The sequence below is a fragment of the Macrobrachium nipponense genome, chromosome 11 (genome assembly GCF_015104395.2).
Source record: "Macrobrachium nipponense isolate FS-2020 chromosome 11, ASM1510439v2, whole genome shotgun sequence".
NCBI lineage: Eukaryota > Metazoa > Arthropoda > Malacostraca > Decapoda > Palaemonidae > Macrobrachium > Macrobrachium nipponense.
In genome coordinates this window covers 21,397,329-21,410,035 of record NC_061087.1, presented here as the reverse complement: position 1 = coordinate 21,410,035, position 12,707 = coordinate 21,397,329, and the positions used below count along the sequence as shown (strand labels likewise).

At 33.6% G+C, this 12,707-nt stretch overlaps 1 protein-coding gene across 1 annotated transcript; it reads right to left on the bottom strand.

The window, feature by feature from the left end:
* Positions 1-4,234: 4,234 nt before the first annotated feature.
* On the bottom strand, positions 4,235-12,276 carry LOC135195249 (uncharacterized). Its single transcript, XM_064221539.1, has 5 exons — positions 12,126-12,276; positions 11,258-11,349; positions 9,777-9,904; positions 5,856-5,940; positions 4,235-5,193 (listed from the first exon to the last, which is right to left on the bottom strand). Exons 1-5 carry the CDS (start codon positions 12,185-12,187, stop codon positions 4,475-4,477), a joined length of 1,086 nt encoding a protein of 361 aa, XP_064077609.1. The 5' UTR covers positions 12,188-12,276; the 3' UTR covers positions 4,235-4,474.
* Positions 12,277-12,707: the final 431 nt, after the last annotated feature.

Sequence of the window (12,707 nt, the reverse complement as noted above, 5' to 3'; positions counted from 1 at the left end):
ACTGGCGGATGGACAGATGAAAAAAAACAGAGTATAGTCTGAGTTACACTGAGGAAGGTCATGTCAGAATACGGCTGTACAGTTTACAAAATGACTTCAGGGCCCTGGCTCAGGTCAGGCGAGAGAGTCCAAGGGGGCAAAAACCACCCAGCCATATCAAGACGCCATACCCTTGGTTAGATTTTAGTAGGTTATTAAAGTTCAAGCTGAAGAATATTGATTGCGTCCAAGCATTTAGAACTTCTTTAGTATTTCCTTATCCGAAATAACCGGTTTCTCTACTGTGACCCCAACTACTGTTAGACTTATTAGATGTTGGGAGCGGTTGAAATTCGTTGACTACCCAATTACCGTGCAAATGAATATTACATTAATTTAGACCATACAAAAAAAAAAATCAGTAACACTTGGTCACATACCTGTCTCAACCTTTTTATGGCAATTTACTTCCAATAGTTATGAAGACATAATAATAAGGTAGTACATGCCTTCATATAAATTATGATCACATGGCCACCCATAGGCTGAGCCTAACACTTAATTCAACGTCCTTACCTCTAGATTCCTCTAAATCTGGTGCCTATCGGTTCAATCATTGGTTCCACATCGTTCAACACGTGATATAAAAACCAAGTTAAATGAACTTTACGGCTGCAAACTAACGAACTTCCCATGACCGGAACTTCAGCAAGGACAGTGAGACTTGGAGGAGAGTCAACTGGGTAATGAATGATTGGCAGGTAGCGAGCAGCAACATGTACTGTTCAGTGTTACCATTTTTAACAAGTAATTCTTATTTACCTCTTCTCTTTCTCCGTATCCTTAATTAATTTTGAAAAAAGTCTTTATTTCGTCAGATTCGATTGAATTTGTGGTATTTCGTTCATTCTTCATTATTTTGGTAAATTGGCGATCACCACCATTAACGAACCACCACATGGATCACCAGCATTTTACAAATCTTTCAACCAAATGCGTCTTGATTCCCACACAAAAACTTTAATTACTTCCATACTTGGTACTATATGGTACTGTGACTGCCATTCTTCAAGTGTAGCGCTATTACCCATATTTCGAACTTTTTAATATTGTATGAACTTAAATTACATACATGCTAGTTAAGGAAGATACCAAAAAGGTCTTTGGTTGATTGATTGATTTATAGAGTTTAGGCATAACGCCACGAACTGGGGCAACGGAAATTGACAGTTAAAAAGTTTGAAAGGTGAAAGTTACAGGAGGAAAACCCTCTGCAGTTGCACTATGATCAAATTTTTAGCAGAGGGTGGTCAGTAAAATGGATGAAAATATGAACGGAGGTACAGTAAAAGGACTGAAAGTAGTTGCAGCTAGGACCGATGGGACAGTGCAAAGAACCTTAAGTAATGCCTACATTGCAATGGATGAGGTGCACTGACGGCTCTACTCCCTTATGGGGGGAAAAAGGTCTTCGGTAAAAATGTCTTGTGTTATCGACAATCCCAATATTATGACTGTGGCACCAGAGAAAGGTTTTACCAACCTGGAACTGCTAAAAAACTTAACTGATATCATTCCATCAAGACCGTTTGAATCTGAAATTAGTGAGTTATAACTTAGAAGAAATCGTAAGATTCTCTGCAGGGATTAAAGCAAGAAACATGTATCATTATAAAAGGCGATAAAAATATGACTTCTTGAATCGATATAGGTGATGGGTGTTCAAAAAAACTTTTGAGGAAGGGGCTATGTAGTTCTACTACTTCGGTTCCATTGTTAATACCTTTTAAAAAAAAAATCATCGGTGTACTGATCAGTAGCCTACTCCACCTGCTTCCAGCTGAGACAAAGAGAGCTCTCCTAACTTCAGAATCGATTTGTCTTTCAATATTTGTACTTTTAATGTCTTAGCCTACCTTTTTTTCCACCATGTATTAATGTTTAAACACTTAGCTCAAGTTTTTCAGTATAAATTTGTACTTTACTGTTTTTGCCAGTGCCAGAGTAATTTTTTTTTTTTTAATTCATATTGTCTTTGAGGCCTTGATATCTTTTATGTCCTTAAAATTGTATCATTTTATGTCACAGTATTAATTATTACTAGCCTTGAAAATGGGATTTGAGCTCAAAACAATGGCCTTTTGTTAAGAAACTGAGAAATGTCGAGTAAGCTTCTAACTATGGTTGCTTGTTAAACCTATGACACTAAGTTTGATCATACTTCTAACTATATCAAGTTCCTGGCTATGTAGTCGATACAGTTCTTGCTTTAAAACTACAACCTACTCATCAACACCCAAGTGTTGAGGAAATTCACAAATTCTCCACAGTAATATGGCTGACACTATACACTGTTCGAACTGGAGTCCATTTGCAGCAGGAATAGCCTTTACAGTATACCTTAAACGATCAACTGAAGAGGGTTAATAATCACCAACCTTAATAAAAACAGGAGTCCTTTATTCCTATTATGTATACCAGAAAACTTAGAAAAATACAAAAGAGCATTTTACTCCTATATTTATTAATTGTGACGAACAGACTATCAGATCAAAGTGCATTACACATGTATATATATAGAATTTATGTTACGATAAAATAACACTTTTGTAAAATACAACTAAGACTAAATTTCTTTGACCACGTTGGTATTTTCTGAGCAATTATAGACTTGTATGCTATACAACACACTAGTAATTAAATTGATGTTGTGTTATACTGTAATATACAATATTCATAATGTAATACATACTTAGCCCTGTATCCAAGCTGATTTTAGTCTGTCTTTGATCATTCACTGACTTTATACTATACCACAAACTGTGGGACTTTCAACCCAAATACAAAAATGTACTTTAAAAAAAATAAATTTCCATACAGTATTTTAATGTACTTAAGTACAATAATGTATTTTTCAATGCAATTGTGTAATGTACACAAATACAAATATATAAACAAAAAAACTGTATAAAACAAACCACTCCCTTAAATTCTGGTTCACAGTAAGTTGGCTAATAATAATAAATAAGGCTAAAATAGCAATAGTTGTCTGATATGAAAACTTGTATATATAATTCATCCTCATAACAGTTGAATAATTTTCATGGTTCATAAAAAAAGTAATACAACAGCACTTAAAATGCCCGTGGAATGGGCTGCTCCTGCTAAAATGGAAAGAGAGGAAAGAAAGAGAAACCTAGTATATATGTGCTGAGCAGACGTGTTACAACAAAAGAACATTATCATCTACAAAAATCAAGTTTGTGCAGGTTACACGAATGAAAGTAGATTAGGGTGAATGTGCTGGCTTCTATTTAATGTATGAAGCTGTGGGAAGGTTTTGATCTAATGGGCCATCATAAATAAATTTTACGATGATTGTAGTATTGACAGCTATTTATTTATTTATGAAGTCATGACCTCTTAAGTAAAATTATTTTCAAGTTGAAAGTGACCTGTGGAATAGTCTAAATCAGGCTAGGCATCTTTGAGAAACTGTTACGAACAAACGCTTTATATGCATGGGTCATGGAATTAAAAATAATAGCCAAGAGAGGCAGAGTTTGCAGAAGAACATCATCTAACAAAAAATTTAATAATTTCCTTGAGACCAAGCAACCATCAGTTCTAAAAGACTGCTCCTTGTCTTATAACTTTATCTTTTAACTCAATAAACACAGATCTCATGTGGATATACTGAAAAGGGGGGACATGGAATGATTACAGGAGTGCTCATGACACCAACATAAGAAATGCACTGAACACACAGAAGGAGAAAGGGAACATGGCAGCCGGCTACTCATTTATATCCAAGGGTCCAGCAGCACACAGGGAAGTGGTATCAGGTGTGTCCTCTAATGATGGTGGCTACAGGAAAGGTGAAGTGGTGAGTGAGGAGTTACTTCTCTCACCCGTGTCATCTACATCAGTTAACTACCTTGTTACCAAGATTCAAGGGTCATTTCAGCTTGTGCTGAAGGATACTCACAATGGTTGTACTATCCCTGTATTTGATTTTGATTTATAAAGATTTTTGGCATTATGCCAAGCACTGGGGCAACTGAGGCCATTCAGAAACAGAAATTGACGTAAAAGGTTTGAAAGGTGTTACAGGAGGAAAACCTTGCAGTTGCACTGTGAAAGAATTGTTAGCAGAGGGTGGACAGCAAGATGGAAGAAAGAGAATGTGAACGGAGGTACGGTAATAGGAATGAAAGTAGCTGCAGCTAGGGGGTGAAGGGACGCTGCAAAGAACCTTAAGTAATGCCTACATTGCATGAATGAGGTGCACTGACGGCACTCCCCCCCTACAGGGTGTATCCTTGTAGGAACAAAAATATTTATGTACTGAGGGTTACTTTTCAGTAATACTCAGAACTTATTTTATCCACTAACACCTCCATTCTTAACCAACAGTGCATCATTCTGGGCAGTACAGCATAAGTAAATTATGACTGTTCTATATCTTATGGCTACAACCCCATCTAGATATCCACTAGCTTCCTTTAAATCTCCATGCTTGAAGCTGGCCAGTATTGTCAGCTGAAAACAATAAGTTTTCCTGAACTGGATGCCAAATATGAGTAGAGATGCTTTGTATTTCTTTATCCCTATGTCCATCATGGACAAATGTAATAGTATCTTTTTGAATTTCATTAATGTTTAATATCTGGATATTTCTATCAGTCCCTGATATTGACACAAAACTGTTATGTGGACATAGTCTGACACAAATGCATTCCTCTGCTGCAGCTCTGAAATCTTCTTGAACCTCAAAATTTCTGGTAAACAATAACTCACTGAAGTTTCTAGAGTCATGTAATCTTAAAGTACCATTAGAACTGAAAGTAGAAATATAATGACCACTGTCACTAATATCCAATGTCCATCTACCACCTAAAGGATCACAGTAAACACCTTTCTGTGAAACCTGGCCTTTCCTGGGGTCGTACATTAACACACTTCCTGAATGATTTAAACAGATGTAGAGATTTCCATGCTTAGCACAAAGTTCATTTATTGTTCTTGAATTCACTTCTTTGCAGAGTGGTTCTATACTTCCAGTCACTAATGAAATGTCATTGGAGGTATCTGAGCTTAAGTCGTAGGCAACAATGTCTGAAATATCCATCCCATAATAGGCAACTGAACCAGCAGCAGCCACAGGACAATTTTCAATGCCCTTCTTTATCACTTGTTTAAGGGTTATTACATCTGGAAATGGAAAAGAAAGCAATGAATTACAAAACAGAACAATTAATAACTTGACACAATAATGATTGACTGTTTATACATACTTTTAGCTGTAGGCTATATGTAACTAGTAATGATTACTAATACAGACGAAAATGGGAAGTACTGTTCTAGTATAAGTAAGTAGCATATGTATACAATGAAAATTGTATGAATCTTACAAACCTGTTACACACTTCTTAAGTGGTTATAATATGCTCAACATATACAACTTTGATCTCAAACCAAAGAGCATGATATAATTTTATACTAAAATACTACCATTAGAAAACAATCCAAATTATAGAAAACTATACATACAAGTAAAGTTTAAAACAGAGGTAAGCATGACCATACTAACATAATGTATTCAAAATAACTTGTCACTATTTAACGATTTGATCAGTCTTACAAAACATTACATTTAAAAATCTTAAAAAGTGAAAATATTACATACTGTACAATTCTTTCTAAGCAGTGTTAATAATGGAAAGAACATTTTTAAATGTGAGTTGTTGTTAGCTTTAATAAACATGCAGTGAACTGTCAAGAGCTTTTATGGAAACCACAAGTTTATAAAAGTCAACTGCTGACTGTTCTGATGGCATTTGCTAGTTTCAAAAAGTGATTGAAGCCCACTTTACCTGTATCATCAGATGGGTTAGGTATCAAATAAAAATTAATACCAGTTGATTCCGATGTAACAATGCCTGATTCTAATGGCAACATCTGTAAGCAATTAACACAGGTTAGGATTGGGTTACATTACACTACTGACCAAATGCAATATCCCATTTTGATATTAGACTGCTACAGTACCAGAATTCAGTATGTAATAAGGTAAGCCTCTTGTACTCAACAATTACCCCTGTGCTAATATTTCTATTTTTTTGTGCTTTACAGTCCAATGCAGGTGTGCAACAAGTAAAAAGTGTAATTTATATGGTTTTAACCATGGACAGATGATTATGGTACAGTAACCATAAAAATTCACCATATAAAATATTTCATTAGCAGCTGAAAAGTATTACCATGGAAACTGCGGCAAGCAAAATCTTAACCTATATCAGATTTGAAAACCTGGTCTGCTAAAGGATACATAGTCTTTCAGAACTGTCCCTGTAAGGGGGTACTGTACTGCCTAAAATGACTTCTCATTGGCAGACAGTAGGCATTAAAATTTATTTTGCTGGATTCTATTGTTAGTGTTACAGGTTGTCTGCAATGGAAAGGGGTTTAAATAGCAAATTTATGTCCAGTACATAAGTCATTAAGGCAATCCACAAAATTTGAGGGACTGTTGAGGAAAGACCTGGTACACTTGGCTGACATTACTGCTGATTCAGAGGAGTTCACTTTCATTCTTAAAAACAACTCTTTTTGTTTCCCCCTAAGGCTTGGCACAGGTTAGTATACCCATTTGTGGGGACGGGGGAGTGCACAGCTGGTATCCAAAATTATATAAATTAATATATATATATTATATATATAATATATTATATGTATATAATAATATACATATATTATACATATATATATGCCACATAACATTACAATATATACATTATACCAATAACACATATACAGGCTGTATCAAAATAATATATATATATATTATTATATATATATATTTATATATATTATATATCTAATCATAATATATATACCATATATATATAACACATATACATATCCTATATACATATATCCATATACAATATATATATACTATATATAATATCTATATTTATATAATATACATTATATATTAATATCAATATATATATACATAATATATATATACAAATATATATATATATACATATATATATATATATATATATATCTATATACATAATATATAAATACTATATATATATACATTATATATATATATATCTATATTATAGATATATATATATATATATATACATATATATATTACATATATATATATATATATATTATACTATATTATATATTATATATATATACTAATATATAAATAATTATATATATATATATATTAATAGACATATACATATACAAGAATATATATTAATATATATATATATTTAATATATATATATATATATATAATGTACACAATTACAATTCAAATTGTAAAACCTCCTGAAGCACAAGCAAACTCCTTAACCCTTAAAACGCCGACTGGACGTATTTTACGTCGACATTTTTTGTCTCTCGGGTGCCGACTGGACGTATTTTACGTCGACATACAAAAGTTTTTTTTAAAAATTCGCGGAAAAATACTTTTAGGCCTACCAGCCGAAAACTCTGGAATCACGCGCCTTGGGGGATGCTGGAGTTCACGGATCAAGTGGTTTTTTTTTTTTTTTTTTTTTTTTTTTTTGTTTTGTTTACAATCGTTACGCAGCGCGCAAGCGCGAATTTCTTTCTTGCCGCACTAAAAAAGTATCTGTGACACATCTCTGAAAATTATTTCGTCACTTTGACATAATTTTTGTACCATTTTAAATTAGCCGTTACATAGAGTATTATATAGAAAATGTGCGCATTTGTATGTAGAATACAACAAAAAAAAATAAAGCATGATTGTAGCTTTATCAGTTTTAAGATATTTTCTATAAATAACGATAAGTGCCAAAATTTCAACCTTTCGGTTCAACTTTGACTCTACCGAAATGGTCGAAAAACGCAATTGTAAGCTAAAACTCTTATATTTTAGTAATATTCAATCATTTATCTTAATTTGCAACTAATTGGAAGTGTCTAGCACAATATTTCGATTTATGGTGAATTTATGAAAAAACTTTTTCCTTACGTCCGCGCGGTAACTCTTCCGAAAATAATCATACATGCGATTGTGGTAATGTTTGCACCATTTTAAATTAGCCGTTACATAAAGTTTATATATGAAAATGTGCGCAATTTCATGCAACAATACAACTAAAAACAACCCATGGTTGTAGCTTTTATCAATTTGAAATATTTTTCATATATGATAAGTGACAAATTTTCAACCTTCGGTCAATTTTTGACTCTACCGAAATGGTCGAAAAACGCAATTGTAAGCTAAAACGCCTATATTCTAGTAATATTCAAGCATTTACCTTCATTTTGCAACAAATTGGAAGAAGTCTCTAGCACAATATTTCGATTTATGGTGAATTTATGAAAAAAAATAACATTTTCTTTACGTCCGCGCGGTAACTCTTCCGAAAAAAATCATACGTGCGATTGTGGTAATGTTTGCACCATTTTAAATTAGCCGTTACATAACGTTTTTATATATGAAAATGTGCGCAATTTTCATGTATAATACAACAATAAATAGTTTGAAGGTTGTAGCTATTCTCATTTTCGAAATATTTGCATATAAATCACGATAAATAGAAAAAAACCACGTTCGGTCAAATTTGACTCTACCGAAATGGTCGAAAAAACGCAATTGTAAGATAAAAACAAAACTCTTACAGTCTAGTAATATTCAGTCATTTATCTTCATCGTGAAACAAATTCGAAGTCTCTAGCACAATATTTAAATTTATGGTGAATTTTTTAAAAAAACTTTCCTTCCTCCGCGCGCGGATTCTCCGCCACAAATCTCCGAAATGCGTAAGTCCCATTCTCGGAATATTTGCTCCGTTTCATATTAGGCATTTCATAGAGTTTTATATATGAAAATGTGCGCAATTTCATGTAGAATAAAACGAAAAATATTTGAAAGTTGTAGCTTTTCTTATTTCCGAAATAATTGCATATATATATATAAAAAATTCGACATTCGGTCAACTTTAGCTCGTCAGATATGGCCGAAAACTGCATTTGTAAGCTAATATTCTTACAGTATAGTAATATTCAATCATTTGTCTTCATTCTGAAACTATTGGAAGTCTCTAGGACAATATTTAGATTTATGGTGAATTTTTGAAAAAAAATATGTGTTTACGTAAGCGCGTTACGATTCATGCATTATTTTGTGATAATATTTTTCTCTGTGTTGCTTTTATCGTTTTACAATGTGTTATATATCAAAATGATCGCAATTTAGTGCACATTACAACGAAAAAAAAGTAACTTGTTACCTTCACCGTTTTGCGCACAGCGCGATTTGAATACAATTATATATGAAATTTCGTTTTGCGCTATCATATATCGCATTATTTATATATGAATAATGATAACTTTTTTCATTTCTGATGGTTGCATACTAAACTTCAAGCAATGACAAAAAAAAGGAGCCAAAAATGAACTCTTAATCTTGAAAAACTAAGCGCGCTGTGATTTTTTGAAAAAAATATTTTTTCCGCTTACGCGCTCACTTCCAAACCCCCAAATCCCCCCGCATACGGGAGTCATTTTTTTATTTACTGCTCCGGCGTTTTAAGGGTTAAGTACAAGTAGATTTTTGTTCTGAAATGCAGTAACCATATGCAATCTCACAGAATACTGAAAATTTAAAAATAGCCTTCTTTTATGCAAAAGCATGTCCGTACACTTATTTTGTTTAAAATGAACCTAAAACAAATTACTAGATGATGACGGACTTTCAAAAGTTCTAGCGAAAAAAAGAAACTTACCTTTTTTATTATGCCTTTTGTATATCCAGCTGCCAGTACACTAAAGTCTCTATCTCTTGTCAGACCAGAATCTTTTCCAGCAATGGTCTTTTTAGGAACACTCAACTCTGAAATTTCATGATGCTGACCTGTAAAGTAAAATGTTTCATACATTACAAAAAACACATAGTGGAAACATCTCAGAGAGCCTACTAACCTTCTGCAAACCTTCCATTTAACTAAAGATGATCCTGTTTTAATGAAGATTATGGTAAATTTGCTAGCAATACGTCCATCAGGATGACCCTGTTATGGTGGTTCTAAGACCTAAATGCCTCTCTCCTGATTTTATTAGAAACTATACACATCCTGTCATTTGTTCCTTTATAATCTGATATCTTTTCTAAGGTATGGATCTCCAAACAGTTACGAAACCACTCTAATCTAATTAATCATATCACAGTTACCATGTGACAAACAGAGGTGCTTCATATATCTTGCTAGGCATTGCAGTACCACATATAATCTAAAACTTTATAGCCACCATGGTCATTTTTGAGGATACAGGATCCAAAAACAGAAAGTCATAACCCAAGGTATTAATTGAACAAATATCAGAATGACAAAAATTAAGAATTTGGGATTTATTTCAGCACATGAGGTAGGGGTTGTGGGTACTGCCAGGAAATGGTAATTACGTTTGGCGTCTGCTTACTTATGTATCCTATATCCTACACAAAAATCTCAGAAGGAACAAGAGAAAACAACATTGCTTTTTTCCATTCTTGTCATTTAAAAGCATAAATTTCATGTCATGTTCCATTTACAGATAGATGCTTTTAGTTAAACAGAGAAGAAAAAATATAACTAGTTGGAAAAAAAGGCTATTTTTAGGAACATTTAGTATGATACTTCACTTAAACTGACATGTCTCAATCTAGAACCATCAAATTTACCATATATGTACAGTAATAACCAAACCTGAAGTTTGTTTACACCATTTCAAGATGTTTCAAAATCTTTGAATATTTTGCATGAAGTTTCAACCTTTAAAACTCTCAAAAGACTCATTCATGAAATGGTGACACTAAAGCAAATCTTGCAAGATTAAGGGCATGTATATAATGGTAGTAATCAAAATGAGTTTAATTCCATGACAGCTGAATAGATAGCAAAATTAAAACTGGAGAAACATGAGCACTTCTAAGATAGATCTTTAAAAGCTTTATATCTTTTACTTTAATACAATAACATAAGTAACAATTACATGGGGGTTATCTCAACATAGTTACTAGTATAATGTCAGAGGAGTTAGTCGAGAAATGGTTTCTAAACATTCTTTACAATAGTGAACAAGTGTTGCATCTTAGTCTGAAAATGCAATGTCTTTATAGCTATGCAGATAAAAATACCTGAAAACTGAACGTTACTGTACACCAGGATTAAGTATTGAATCAACTTCGTGGGTTAGAAAAACATTCAATGCAAGTAGACCAGCTTACCTCTTGATGATGCTAGTAATAGTTTGCTGTTGCCCTTAAGAGCCATACACGAGATGCTGCCTTGTACATTGTACATCAAGAGGTCATCATATCTGTTAAAAAATAAAACACAATACAGTGCATTGCCAACAATTTCATTAGACAAATGCCAAAGACCTCTGAGAGGTGCCCACAGATTGTTAGCATTAGGGTAAATGAGCAAGCGGCGACATTGCGACCACCAATCCCGGAATGTGGCCACCTTCCCGAAAAAGTACTGAATTCTCTGCCAAGAGCATCAGTCAAGAGTTGTGGCCTATCCAGGCAGACACAGAGACCTCTACACTCCTCTTGAAGTATAAATGTTTCCTCCTAAATTACGAAATAATGGCATAGGTTAATTCAAGCGTTTTTTCGGGAAGTGGCCACCTTCCGAGACTGGTGGCCGCTATGTCACCAATCAGTCATTTACCATATCTCAACTGGGAACTTGAAATATGGGCCAACTGACGGAAATAATCAATCTATCATTAATTCATCAATGACAGATTGGTAGGCTAGTATGTCACTGCACTTGGAAATCATTTAAACTTCCCGAACTACACATGCATTGTCGACCTACCTGACCTTCTGCCTACTACATAAGATTTTCCAGCGGCGATTTTAACCTTAGTTGACAAGCTGCTATAATATGCTAACAATATCTTAAATAGAAATTAAGCTGTCAGCTATAGTAAGCTACGTAGCTTACAAAACTAAAAGGTTTAAAGCTAGCAGGATACCTAGGTCACACAAGGGCATAAGGTAGACTTCGTCTACTAGGATACTATTTGTTAAGCCTAAATGAGTAACTTACGACCTAAATGGAAGAGTTAATTGCTTTAATTACCTTTTAAACGAACTGTAAAACCATTCATCATCTGAGTCTTCCCCTTCGCTGTTAAAATACATAGTAGTAAGACTTCTAAAGTTGCGAGTACCGATACAAAACAAAAGTAACAAACCAGCAGGCCGTTTAAAAATCAAGAAGAAGAATGATACTTGTTCAGTAAATTACTGTAAACAAATAACGTTAATGTCCAGATGATTTAACTGGTGAATAACAAGGGCATTCAGTGTCAATCGAAATAATGGATTAATAATACGAAAGAGAAGAGTTATAATTCATAAAGTAAAACTGTTTCAAGTTTTAATAGGTCTGCACCTAACACGAACAGTGCAGTATCGTGGCCGCAACTGTGAGAATTTCGGGACGAGGAACCGATGATATATTTAAAAAGCGCATATTTGCAAAGAATTATCATCAAGTATTTGATGCAGAATAGGGTAATGCTCCCGGAATAAAACGAACAATAAAATGAGTGAAGTCCTAAAGAGAGTAAAGCTAAAGACGAAAAAAAAAAAAAAACTTATAACAGAGAGAATCACTACATAACAAAGGAAGTCAAGTGTCATTTGATAAAATTTAGCA